At 37.9% G+C, this 14,269-nt stretch overlaps 2 protein-coding genes across 2 annotated transcripts in view; both read left to right on the forward strand.

The window, feature by feature from the left end:
- Window positions 1–1,881, forward strand: part of LOC124607153 (probable serine hydrolase) — a 45,509-nt gene extending 43,628 nt beyond the window's left edge. Inside the window, exon 3 of the mRNA XM_047139364.1 lies at window positions 135–1,881. Within this exon, the coding sequence (XP_046995320.1) occupies window positions 135–976 (842 nt within the window). The 3' untranslated portion in view covers window positions 977–1,881. The remainder of the gene's footprint in view (window positions 1–134) is intronic.
- LOC124606262 (probable serine hydrolase) lies at window positions 1,667–9,606 on the forward strand. Its single transcript, XM_047138240.1, has 2 exons — window positions 1,667–1,697; window positions 8,765–9,606. Exons 1-2 carry the CDS (start codon window positions 1,667–1,669, stop codon window positions 9,604–9,606), a joined length of 873 nt encoding a protein of 290 aa, XP_046994196.1.
- Window positions 9,607–14,269: the final 4,663 nt, after the last annotated feature.

Below are 14,269 nucleotides of genomic sequence, written 5' to 3' on the forward strand. Positions count from 1 at the left end.
TTTTACATGAAGAATATTACTTATACAAATAACAGCAGATTATGTTTTCACTTTGCGGTCAAGGTAAAACTAAAACACAAAAATTTGTGAATTACAATATTTTACAGATAACTTTAGCATTTCTTTCTTGACAGGTAAGTGGTGGGGACGGACGGATATCCAGCCAGTAATTGCTTTACATGGATATGAGGATAATGCTGGGACTTTTGATCCTTTAGTTCCTCATTTAAATGTGGATGGACTTTTGGCTATTGACTTTCCTGGACATGGACATTCATCTCATTTTCCAGTTGGAAAATTTTATCAGTTTGTAGATGCTGTGTTAGTACTACGTTTGATTACAAGGCATTTCAAATGGAAAAAGGTATCACTCATTGGACACTCTTTTGGCAGTGCGATAAGTTTTGCATATGCTGCAACTTACCCTGAAGAAGTAGACAAATATGTTAGTCTTGAATGTGCCAGGACAATGATGGCTGTGACACCAGATGTTGATGTTAAATCTTATCAGTTTGCTGACTGGATCATATCTGTCGAAGACAAAATGGAAAAAAATAAGCCCCCAAGTTACACTTATGAGGAAATACTGAAACGTCTTTATGAAGGTAGTGAAAAATCACCAACAATAGACTCGTGTAAAATATTGCTTCGGAGGGGAGCAGTTCGTGTGCCTCATTGTGATGAAGACAGGTATTACTTCTCACGGGACCCACGGCTGAGGATCCATGTCTGGGGCCGTCTCTCATTTGATGCTATTGTTAGCTTAGCTCAGAATGTGAAATGCTCCAACCTTAGCATAAGAGGTAATCAAGGTTCTATTGTTGGTATACATGAGGAAGTGTACATGAAGACTGTAGAGATGATGAAGAAGAATGGCAGCAGAGTGGATCATTATAATGTGGATGGCACTCATCATCTTCATCTAAATAATCCAGAGAGGATATCACATCTCATCAACAAGTTCCTGTTATCATGACCATAGTCATGTTTACTACACTAAGATTAATTGTATAAACTAAAGGGAAAAAAAAAGAAAAGAAAAGAGGCGTGGCAGATGGTTGTAAATTAAACTGGAATGGTAGTGTTTGTTATTAACAGATTATTTAATCTGGTCTTCTGCAGGGAAAAACTCACTAGTTATACATAGTATGTATGTATAAGTTTTAATGAAATGTTATTGAGTACTTGCTGGATGCCCACAGAGACTTCTGTATAGCCTTATATTTTTAGCCTCTTGTTTAACTGTGGTGTTCTGTAGATCTGATTTATGTTTGGTCCATATGAAATGTTTCAGATCAATGCTTAAAAAATAATCTTCCTATGCTCTAGCCCTCAAGAACATTATTTTTCCCTATGTAGTATGTAGTAGCAGAATGCAACACACAAACTTGTTTCATGAGGACTCATTGTCTTCTCCCATTGATGTATGTAAAAATGTTTTGCGGAAGTAGACCACAAATTTAGGCATTAATAGGATTTTTATGTGTTTTCTCTGTCACTGAAATGATATTAATGGTTCAAGAAAAACTACAAGGAAGATAGCATCAGTTATCATGTCTGTGACAAAATTGATTAATTCTAGCTTTGCAGTTGATGTTTTCAGAACAAAGTATTTTTGTTTTCGATCCAATATATATAGTTATGTAGAATCAAGAGTTGCATAAACATGATCATGAAGTTGAAGCTGATTGACATAGGTGAATCTGAATCAAATGTGGTACATTATTTACCAACTAAAGCAAACTCTCAAACTATTGTGAGCTGTTTTGACATTGTACGCACTGAATCTTGATGTTACATTAGTACACACAATTGTAATAAAGTCCTTTTTTCCCTTCTAAAGCTAGTGAGCAGAATAAATTCCTTCTTCCACCTGAGTAAGTGTAGTGTACTTTGTACTATGGTTTAAATGACAAATTTGCTGTCTCTTTGGTAGCAAAATTAGTCTCCTATTAAACATCTTTAAAAGGATTTTCACATAATGGCATGTATCAGATCAAAGAATGAATAATGGTGCCTCCAGCGTATTTACCATGTGACGGAATACATGCAGGCCTGATCTATGCGTTGTACCCAATGGTCTGTGCTACAAAGACCTGCAAGGTTATTCGGTGTTATGCTTTTAACATATGATGTGAGCACATACTTGCTTTGATTTATTTTACTATGTATGATGAGGGCAGTGTATTTTTTGGCCATTTCTCTAATCATGGTACCCAAAACCCACCTACCAACACTATACTGGTCAATCCGAAGATACCTTATATTAGGCAGAACACACATCTTGGTTAAATAATGTAAGTAAATCAAATCTGCAACCAATACTTCGGTTTTCACCACTTTTTGCATCCATAGTCGTGCAACATTTTAGAAAGAACATTATTTCTGATCTAGAATATTATCCAAAGTGTTTATTCAGTCATGATTTTGGCCTATTATACCATTCTCAAGTGACAGCAATAACAACATAATTATGTATACTATTGTTGAATACTTGTCCAAGTTTGAAGTCATGTCAATTTGGAGTTCAAATGGAATCAGCCAAAATGCGGTTTAACTGAGACCAAGGTACACGTTACTCATTCCCACAGTTGGAAATACAAAATTTGCTGTCTGCACTTCACTCCCCTCCCCACATTCATTCATATTCTCATCCAAGCTGGCGTCACTGCTTCCGCTCCAACCTTTCTGAATTCTTCAACGTAAGATTAGATTAGATAAAATTCTGTTTTCATTCCATAGACCCAAAAAATGAGATGATTTTTGTGGGTGTGGAACATGTCAGAAAGGACAACATGAAAAACATAAAATGTTTGAATATGATACTTATCACCCTGGTCATTTGTCAGGAGATTGTCAAAATAGTACATTACAGTAAACTGGAACAGTTAATATTTACAGAATTAATACACTGTCAGAATGAAACTAGTTATGCACTTTTAATAAGTTTATTACATAAATCTGCACATGATCTCAATTGTCAAAGCTTCATCTGTAAATGTAAGATGACCCCTATATTAAATCATCAAACAGTGTAAAAATGTTGACCTATGAATGTAAAATTATTTTATATTTTTCAAATGATGAATCTGGGATAAAAACTGGTATAATAGAGTAAATACGGTAATTGTAGATTACTTTTTCTTCAGTAGAAAGACAGCTACTTTGGAAAAAAATGTCACTGATCCTCCTCCTTACTTCTCAGCTGCTGTTATTATTTAATACTCCAAACGACCCATTTTATCTTTATACAAACCACTATTAGTTCTCTATATGCTGCTAAAATTGGGATATATTTTATTCAAGTATTAGGGAAGCAGAATGTACATGCCTGAATTCATGTATTTGTGTATATTATAGAATGATTGGTTAATCAGATGCTCTTTTACTTTATTTATTTGAGGATTTCCAATTTCTTGCCTGGTGTCCGCTGACAACCTGTTATTGACTTTAGTACAATAATATAAAACCCTGTTCTGTACCCTAGAGAACGATACATAGTTCATATGGATGTACAGAATAACCTGACTGGAGACTGAGTGTGCTGTATTGGTCTTTCATGCATATTAGTTAACAAAATGCATATGATACATACCATATCTGCCCTTCATTTGAAGAATATTTAACAGAAAAGGTAATGATCAGTCATCCAACTGGTACTGAGTTACAATGACAATTGCCAGGCCATTATTTAAACAAATAATTTTTCCTCATACTCATAATGTCTATCCACCTTAAGTTGTAATATTAAGCAGGTAGATTAGTAACTCGTAATATGATTTGGTCATTATAGAATTTTTCTGATCTATAAAATAATGCTGTATCATTGATCTAAAACTTCAGCATTGTACTCACAAGGGAACCTCCCCATCGCACCCCCCTCAGATTTAGTTATCAGTTGGCACAGTGGATAGGCCTTGAAAAACTGAACACAGATCAATCGAGAAAACAGGAAGAAGTTGTGTGGAACTGTGAAAAAAAATAAGCAGAATATACAAACTGAGTAGTCCATGCACACGATAGGCAACATCAAGGATACTGTGAACTCAGCGGCGCCGTGGTCCCGTAGTTAGCGTGAGCAGCTGCGGAACAAGAAATCCTTGGTTCAAGTCTTCCCTCGAGTGAAAAGTTTAATTTTTTATTTTGAGACAATTATTATCTGTCCGTCCGTCCATCCGATGCGAGGTAACTGCGTAGTATGGGGACGCTACACCTAAACAAACATCGAAACACACATATTTCTGTCATGTCACGCACATGTCGTCACCAGTGTCGTATAGAATATATCAGACGTGTTTTCCTGTGGAGGAATCGGTTGACCTATGACCTTGCGATCAAATGTTTTCGGTTCCCATTGGAGAGGCACGTCCTTTCGTCTACTAATCGCACGGTTTTGCTGTGTGGTCGCAAAACACAGACACTGAACTTATTACAGTGAACAGAGACGTCAATGAACGAACGGAAAGATAATAACTTTGCAAAAATTAAAAAAGTAAACTTTTCACTCGAGGGAAGACTTGAACCAAGGACCTCTCGCTCCGCAACTGCTCACACTAACCACGGGACCACGGCGCTCCTGAGCTCACACTCTCCTTAATGTTGCCTGTCTTGCACATGGACTACTCAGTTTGTATATTTTGCTTATTTTTTTCATCGTTCCACACAAGTTCTTCCTGTTTTCTCGATTGATCTGTGTTCAGTTTTTCAAGGCCTATCCACTGTGTCAACTTATAACTAAATCTGAGGGGGGTGCGATGGGGAGGTTCCCTTGTCAGAAACATTCTAACATATAGATTGTGACACGAAAGGAAAAAATCACAGTCTAATTCTACACATGTCTAACAAAATCTCTAGTCTTACATGTCCTGCCTCTTCTTTTAAGAAAACCAATCTATTTGCTGGCCTTAAATAGCTGTGCACTATTTTTAACAATAATGGAAATTCCTGGAGGGGAAAATGCATAAAATAACGGAAAGTCAACCACTCACTTTTAGCAGACCGATGTGGGAGTACAGAAATACATAACAGAGAGCAGTGTTCACACTAGCTTTCGAGCTCTAGTTTTTCGCTAGTAAAAGTACACACACACACACACACACACACACACACACACACACACACACACACAGTTGTGATAGACTGATTATTGACTACCAATTATAAGGTACAGTTGCCTGGACAGATGGAGGGTTAGCTAAGACACAAAAAGTGCGGAGGGGGGGGGGGGGGGGCACCTAGAGGGATAGTGTGATTCAGGTCTTTTGACAGATGATGGCTCCACAACAAGTCAAAGAGAGTTCAAAGTGTAGAGCATATAAGTAATTAAGAGAGGGGGAGAAGGGAGGGGAATTTGGCAATGAAGAGGGAGGGAGGGGAGGGGAGGGAGGGAGGGAGAGAGAGTGGGTGTGTGTGGGCGTGTGGGTGTGTGGGCGGGCGCACTTGGAGGAGGGGAAGTGTTAGTAGATGATCTGGGGGGGGGGGGGGGGGCAGGCAACACTGGTGTGAACAAAAGAGAGAAGGGAAAGCATAAAGGTGAAGCGGTGTGAAACAGGTTAGTGGAGGTTTAGGTCAAGAGGATTGAGGCAGTGGAGGAGATGCTGAAGAGATAGTTCCTTCCTGCATACTTGATAGAAAGGAGTAACCAAAGGGCCATGTAGTGAAGCAGCTGTTGAAGTCATTTGTGTAGTGGGGTGCAGCATGTTCAGCAACTGGATGGTCAAGTTTGTGATTTGCCACAGTTTGGATGTGTGCATTCATCCACATAGACAGTGGTTAGTTGTCACACCCACATATAATACTGTACAGTGATTGTAGCATAGCTGATGTATAATGCAGCTGCTTTCACACATGGTCCTGCCTTTTGTTGGATAGGAGATGCCTGTAGCTAGACTGTGGTTGGATGAGCTAGATAGGATACCATCTGTCAGTAATGGCTCTGGTAAGATTACTGGTACATTGCAGCATTCCTGCTTTCCACTGGAGATGGGGCATTTGCAGATGGCGAAGCTTTAAGAAAGATACTTTTTGAGATGGAACAACAGCTGTCAAATTGAAAGTACTTTGGTGAACAGAGGTATTTGTAAAGCCTTCTGAGAAGTGGAGATCTACATCTATGAAGATGGTTCTTTGAGTTGAGAAGGACCAGATGAAGCGGATAAGGGAGAAGGTGTTGAGGTTATGGAGGAAAAAGCAAAGGTTGTCACTGCTATGATTCCAGATCATCAAAATGTCATCACTGAATCTCAACCAGACAAGGGGTTTTAGGTGTTTACTTGATAGGAAGGATTCCTCCAGATGGCCCATAAATAAGTTCACATAGGATGGTGCCATGTGAGTACCCAAGGCAGTAATATAGATTTGGCTTTCAAAAGTGAAATAACTGTGGGTCAGAATCTGTTTGGCTGGGAGGATTAGGAAGGAGGTGGTGGGTTTGGTATCAGGAGGATGTTGGGAAGGGTTGTGTTCCTTGGCTGCATGGGCATGGGGGATGTTGATGTACGAGGGTTATTCCAAAAGTAAGGTCCGATTGATTGCCAAATTGAAACCACAGTGAACATCAGAAATGTTTTACTTGTAACAATTAGCTACACCTTTCAGCTACTTCTCTACGTAGTCGCCGTTCTGACTTAGACTTTTGTCATAGCGTTGTACCAACTTTTCAATAGCCTCATCATAGAAGGCAGCCGCCAGTGCTTTCCGCCAATTCTCCACGCTGGCCTACACCTCGTTGTCTGTGTCAAAATGTTGTCTTCAAAGACAGCGGTTCATGTGACCAGAGATGAAACTCAGGGGGAGACAATTGCGGACTGTATTGTGGGTAATCTAACATTTCCATTTGAAAACGATGCAGGAGCATCTTCATTGCCCCTGCAGAATGCGGCTGAGAATTGTCGTGAAGACGAAACAGCACGACAGTTATGTAATGTTGGCTGCATAGCTTCAGGCGAAATTTCTCACCAGGCCCTCGTACTTGGTGGCAGACACTATTTTCTAGACATCTTTACGCACTCACTGCGAGCTCAGAAATGAGAAGAGCGACGTGATGCTAACAGGGGTTATACTAGAGACACTACCCAACACATCTGTGCAAAGCTTTATCGGATTTTCATAGTCGTTTCCATTTCGCGACCGATCGGACCTTACTTTTGGAATAACCCTCGTATTAAGAATGTCACATCCAAGGTGACCAACAAGGGATCTGGTGGTAATGGGATAGGAACTGCAGAAAGTCGATGAAGGAAGTGAGCAGCATCTGAAATGTAGGAAAATGTTCTCATGGAAATATGCCTTTGGGTGGTTGTGTGGGTGTAAGTGTGTACTTTTACTAGAGAAACAGCAAGAGCTGTTTTCTGTTGAATGTTTCTGAGCGCTATGCATTGGTCCACTATGAGTGAGTGGTTGTCTTTCCCTTATTTCACATGTTCCTGACAACCATCATGCATCAAGATAAGAAATCCTAGAAGCAAAGATATTCATAACTGAAGTTTTGAAAATAGGTTGACAAAAAATTTCATAGGTGATGGTTCCTAATTGCTGCAGTTATTTGGGTTTGTAATAAAATTGTGCTTGTTCTGTCGTATTATTATACAGGTATGTTAATAGTGATGTATGAAGCTATGTACTTTGTTCTGAAGAAGTGTTGAGCAACAATTAGGAGTCTAGAGTTTTATCTGAGTAATTCTGTCCATATACATACAGTCCAGAGCTACGCACCAGAGAGAGATATTTTATTAATGCAGCGTGCTAGTAGGACCTGTAGGTATTAATGTCAACAGGTCTATGACAGACTTTCGTGCAGTGACTCTTCCATGATTCAAGTGAGGATGTTTAAACAATGTGAATAGTTTTCTTCAGACTACTAAAAGAAACCAAAGGACATTTCATATACATCAGATTACATTCTGAAAACCTCTTTTAAGCATTAAGACTGTCAACAAATAAGAAACAACCATTTAAGCATAAAAGCCTCTGGAAATAAAATACATAATATTACAGTTAAGACAACCAACTGTATGTTCCAATTTATTAGCAGGAGGCATTCAGAAACTGATTACCTCATCCTTGTTCAGGTAATGATTGCTTAAGTAAGATCGAGGTCAGATAATTTATGTTGTACAAAGTACAGGAAAAAGGAACTATAAATAATTAAAATAAATAAATAAAGTAAGAGAAGAAAATATTCAGTACACATTCCTGTTTGATTGACTTGTATGTAGGTATCTGACAGGTCATTCTGTTGGATATTTCCCAGGTGGCTATAACTCTGTTCTTCAGCAAAATAATTCAGTGATATGCGGTGTCGATGTTAAGTTTTCTCCAGTAAGTCACTATTCAATGGTATACATTTAACACTTGACCAGAAGCTAATAATTGTGTTTTTCGTTGACTACAACAGATACTTTCTTTAGAAGCTTGATTTGCATATGATTTTGCAGATTGATCACTTTTTAGCAATTTATTATTAGCATCAAAAATAAATCTCAGTGAGAATTTCAGCAGTATCTTTTTTTATTATTAAATCTTATTTTCATAACACAAAGTGGGAACACACTTGCTGTTAATCCCCGATTATATTATTATGGTACAAGAAGCAATCATTTCTGTGCACAGTATTGCTGAAACATAGGCTATTGTATTTTCACAATATTATTCATATAATAACAACAGATTGTGTTTTTACTCCACTGTCATGGTAAAATTGCAACACAAACCATTAGTAAGTTACAATATTTTGCAGACTACTTCAGTATTTGTTTTTTGACAGGTAAGTGGTGGGGACGGACGGATATCCAGCCAGTAATTGCTTTGCATGGATATGAGGATAATGCTGGGACTTTTGATCCTTTAGTTCCTCATTTAAATGTGGATGGACTTTTGGCTATTGACTTTCCTGGACATGGACATTCATCCCATTTCCCAGTTGGAAAATTTTATCAGTTTGTGGATGCTGTGTTAACACTACGTTTGATTACAAGGCATTTCAAGTGGAATAAGGTATCACTCATTGGACACTCTTTTGGCAGTGCGACAAGTTTAGCGTATGCTGCAACATATCCTGAAGAAGTAGACAAATATGTTAGCATTGAATGTGCCAGGACAATGTTGGCTGTGAGGCCAGTAGTTGATGTTAAAGCTTATCAGTTTGCTGACTGGATCATATCTGTCGAAGACAAAATGGAAAAAAATAAGCCCCCAAGTTACACTTACGAGGAAATACTGAAACGTCTTTATGAAGGTAGTGAAAAATCACCAACAATAGACTCGTGTAAAATATTGCTTCGGAGGGGAGCAGTTCGTGTGCCTCATGGTGATGAAGACAGGTATTACTTCTCACGGGACCCACGGCTGAGGATCCATGTCTGGGGCCGTCTCTCATTTGATGCTATTGTTAGCTTAGCTCAGAATGTGAAATGCTCCAACCTTAGCATAAGAGGTAATCAAGGTTCTATTGTTGGTATACATGAGGAAGTGTACATGAAGACTGTAGAGATGATGAAGAAGAATGGCAGCAGAGTGGATCATTATAATGTGGATGGCACTCATCATCTGCATCTAAATAATCCAGAGAGGATATCACATCTCATTAACAAGTTCCTGTTATCATGACAATAGTTGTATCTACTGAACTAAAGTAAAGATACAGACTGGGAAGAAAAGTGGTGTGACAGAGACAGGATTTTGGATTTGGTTGTATAATCAAATGAATTGGTAATGCTTTTTATTAATGGCTTATTTAAGCTGGGTCTTCTGTTGAGGAATACACACTAGTCATATAATAATTTTTTTTTCCTAATTTGGGGCCACAGTCAATTTCTTTAAAGTCAGTACCGCCATTAGACTGTCGTTTATTTACAGTGTTCCATTTACACTTACACAATCATGATTTCGGCTGCGAAGTGCCATTATCAAGTGCTTTAAGTGTTATAAATTTCCTAAGATGGCATACTGTCATAGTGTATTTTAATACAACAGTATGCCATCTTAGGCAATTTATAACACTTAAAACACTTGATAATGGCACTTTGAAGCTGAAATCATTATTATGTAAGTGTAAATGTAACACTGTAAATAAACAACAGTATAATGGTGGTACTGACTTTAAAGAAACGCTAGTCATACTTAGAATGTGCATATGTATCAATTTTAATGAATACTCACTGGATGCCTGCTGGAAACTTCACTACAGCCTTATAGTTTTACCCTCTAGTTTAACTGTGTTATTCCATAGATCTCATTCATAATGTCTGGTCCATATGAAAAGTTTCACATCACTACTTAAGAAATCTTCCTGTGTTCTAACCCTCACAAAGATTCTTCTTCTCTAATAGACACACATATAGCACATTGTGATCCTCCAGATGCTGTGTAGCAGCTGAATGCAACACACAAACTTGTCTGTTGTGGTCTCCTTCTCCTCTTCCTCGGATCTATGTAAAAATGTTAATGTATAGAGAGCACATATTTTGGCATTATGAGCTTTTTTATGTATCTGATTCATGTATTGCTTCTGTCACTGAAATTATATTAATGGTCCAAATAATACTATGAGATAGATATCACCGGTCATCATGTCTGTGATAAAGACAGATTTATCCTATTGTTACGTAGAGTAACAGCAGTTCCATAAGATGTTTTGGATTAAAGTATTTTTGTTTTTTATATATAGTCTATTCTATGTTGTTCTGAAGAGTTGAAAGTTGCACAAACATAATCTTGAAGTTGAAGCAGATTGACATAGGTGGATTTTAATCAAATGTGGTGCATTATTCAGTTATTAAAGCAAACTTTCAAACTGTTGCAACTGTTTTGACATTATACTCCCTGAATACTGATTCTATCCTTGTCTTAAGTTCTATAGAAAAATGTATATATTATACTTTTAACAATATTTTAATGGAAACTAGCAATCATGTAAATATCAATGAAACATATGTCATTGAATCACAGTTAAAAAATAATCCTGTACCATTTCCAGTTTTATTTATACTTTTCAGCAAGTTCATTATTATATTCACTATAATTCTGAAGAGGAAAGCTGTGTTCATGTGGCGTTAAATTTTATTGCCTTCATTTATTATGTAATTTGAATACAGAGCTCTCTATCTTGATGTTTTAGCCAATTCAAAAATATTAATTTACATTAGTAGAGCAGTCAAGTATACACACTGACAGTGTACGGGGGCAGCAGAATGAGTAGTAGGATCCGGGTCATGCAATATGGATTCACTGTTGCCCCTGCACAAAACAAGTATGCACAAACTGCTTTGAGGAAGGACAGTCATTTGTAATTCTGGCCTTGTGAACTAATTCTGGCCTTGTGAACTTCAGAGCATTGAGACATGTTTGTTTTGAGTCTCTCATCACAGTTCACTTCTCTTTCATCACCATCTGCATCTTATGTAAATGAGAATAGTCCAGGACAATGAAGGACACAATGAACCACTGACCAAGTGTAAGAGGCATGTCAACCACTCATCCAAAGCTCACCATTCTGCTGTCAGTCATGCATTGGCACTAACAATGTCAGATTGTTTCCTGCGGCACATTATCTGTGATAACCTCTGCTTGCACACAAATTGCAGGTTGTATGGAAACTAAACTAACAAATTAAAGTTGTAATGAACCTTGGCCTTGTGCTTCTTGGAACAGGTACTGTGTGCCACATAATGAAGGTAATCTTTGCATGGATAACCATGCACTGTGAATGTGGTACGGTGTAGCTTTGGGTTGGCCTTTTTAAACACTGCATTTGATTCCAACAGGGCAAGGCAATGCCCCAGCAGTCCCTGAATGTCTTGCAGAATCATTTTCCTGTTCAATTGGTTTCTAGGTTTGAAGACATTCAATGGCCACCACAGTAGCAAGATTTGGCTGCCCCTGGCTTCTTCTTGTGGGTATACTCAAAGAATTAAATTTATGCTACACAGACTCAACCATGTTTGAACTCAAGGAAAGGATATATACAGCTGTGGAGGAAATCCCATTAAACATGCTGAAGTGGGTGCTTGAAGCTTTCATTTGCCAGCTAGAGGATTGCATGGAACAGGATGGTGACCATGGTTATAATCAGAATCAAGTAAATGGTATATATGATATATAAGGGCATGTTGTTTTCAATATGTGTTTCAAAATATTTATCAACTTGTTTCACATTTTTGTTCTTTTTATGTCCTACTATTAATTCTGCCAGAGGCTGTATCACGCAAGTTTCATTCTGTGTATTTTAGTGCCTTGTCCTTGTCATCTGCAAATGAGGAAGCAGCCCACATCCATTACACTGACATCTAGACTGACTTCTGTAACACATCACTCAGAATTAATTAGCCAGCATCAAATTTTCACCCTGCAGCAGAATGTACCATGTTGTAAAAATTCCTGCCATTAAAACTACGCCAAACCAGGTCTTGAACACCGACCCTTGTTTTTCTTGGTCCGTGATCCTACTGACTGAGCTATCCAGATGTAATCTGGAGGCAACTTCTGGTATACAATTTTAGTCTGTCTGGAAATTTAAAGAAATTGCACACATTTTGTGACTTGTAAACTTTACAATAAATATATTTTATTGCACACAAATTGCAGGTTGTATGGAAACTAAACTAACAAATTAAAGTTGTAATGAACCTTGGCCTTGTGCTTCTTGGAACAGGTACTGTGTGCCACATAATGAAGGTAATCTTTGCATGGATAACCATGCACTGTGAATGTGGTACGGTGTAGCTTTGGGTTGGCCTTTTTAAACACTGCATTTGATTCCAACAGGGCAAGGCAATGCCCCAGCAGTCCCTGAATGTCTTGCAGAATCATTTTCCTGTTCAATTGGTTTCTAGGTTTGAAGACATTCAATGGCCACCACAGTAGCAAGATTTGGCTGCCCCTGGCTTCTTCTTGTGGGTATACTCAAAGAATTAAATTTATGCTACACAGACTCAACCATGTTTGAACTCAAGGAAAGGATATATACAGCTGTGGAGGAAATCCCATTAAACATGCTGAAGTGGGTGCTTGAAGCTTTCATTTGCCAGCTAGAGGATTGCATGGAACAGGATGGTGACCATGGTTATAATCAGAATCAAGTAAATGGTATATATGATATATAAGGGCATGTTGTTTTCAATATGTGTTTCAAAATATTTATCAACTTGTTTCACATTTTTGTTCTTTTTATGTCCTACTATTAATTCTGCCAGAGGCTGTATCACGCAAGTTTCATTCTGTGTATTTTAGTGCCTTGTCCTTGTCATCTGCAAATGAGGAAGCAGCCCACATCCATTACACTGACATCTAGACTGACTTCTGTAACACATCACTCAGAATTAATTAGCCAGCATCAAATTTTCACCCTGCAGCAGAATGTACCATGTTGTAAAAATTCCTGCCATTAAAACTACGCCAAACCAGGTCTTGAACACCGACCCTTGTTTTTCTTGGTCCGTGATCCTACTGACTGAGCTATCCAGATGTAATCTGGAGGCAACTTCTGGTATACAATTTTAGTCTGTCTGGAAATTTAAAGAAATTGCACACATTTTGTGACTTGTAAACTTTACAATAAATATATTTTATTGCACAGTTATGGAGAAGTTTTGTCATCTAACAGGGCAACAGATTTTCTGATGATTAGTAATGTCACAATTATTGATGATCACGTCTATACAGATGAACATATTGCTATATGGGACACAGTTTTAAAAGTCACTTTGCTCATTAAGAAATTGTTATCTAGTGCATTGTCTTCTAATTTCAAGATGAAGAACCACTTCTCAACTGCCAGACAGACTCTTTAACCAAGCAATATTTTTCAGTTGAACAGGCGAGATAATATTCTTGTGTACTTTACTACCATAAAATGCCATAACAGCAGTTAAAAAAAAAAGATTAAAGCCACTGGTTTAATATATATCTCAAAACAATTAAAACTATTTGCTTATACATAAGCAAAAGGTAGGGACGTTTTGGTGCTGTTTCTGCTGAAGCAGAAACGGTGGAAGGTCACAACTATAATCAACAGCAAATTGTATAGGTAGAAATTACAAATCTCATCCCACCTGAAGACAATCCCCAGCACATATGAAATGGCCAGCCAAAATATGACCCAGTCTTTTTAACTTTAACATATTTGTAATTGTTGAGACTTCCATGGCCAAACTTACACATACTGCTTTGAGGCACCTGCATCAGGTTTTTTGGCAGATTTTTCTCTCAGGATGAGTGAGTGGCATTCTCAAAGACTTATCCTCAATTGCAAATGGTTCATCCCATTCTTTGA

This window comes from Schistocerca americana, chromosome 3, assembly GCF_021461395.2.
Source record: "Schistocerca americana isolate TAMUIC-IGC-003095 chromosome 3, iqSchAmer2.1, whole genome shotgun sequence".
In the NCBI taxonomy this organism is placed as follows: Eukaryota; Metazoa; Arthropoda; class Insecta; order Orthoptera; family Acrididae; genus Schistocerca; species Schistocerca americana.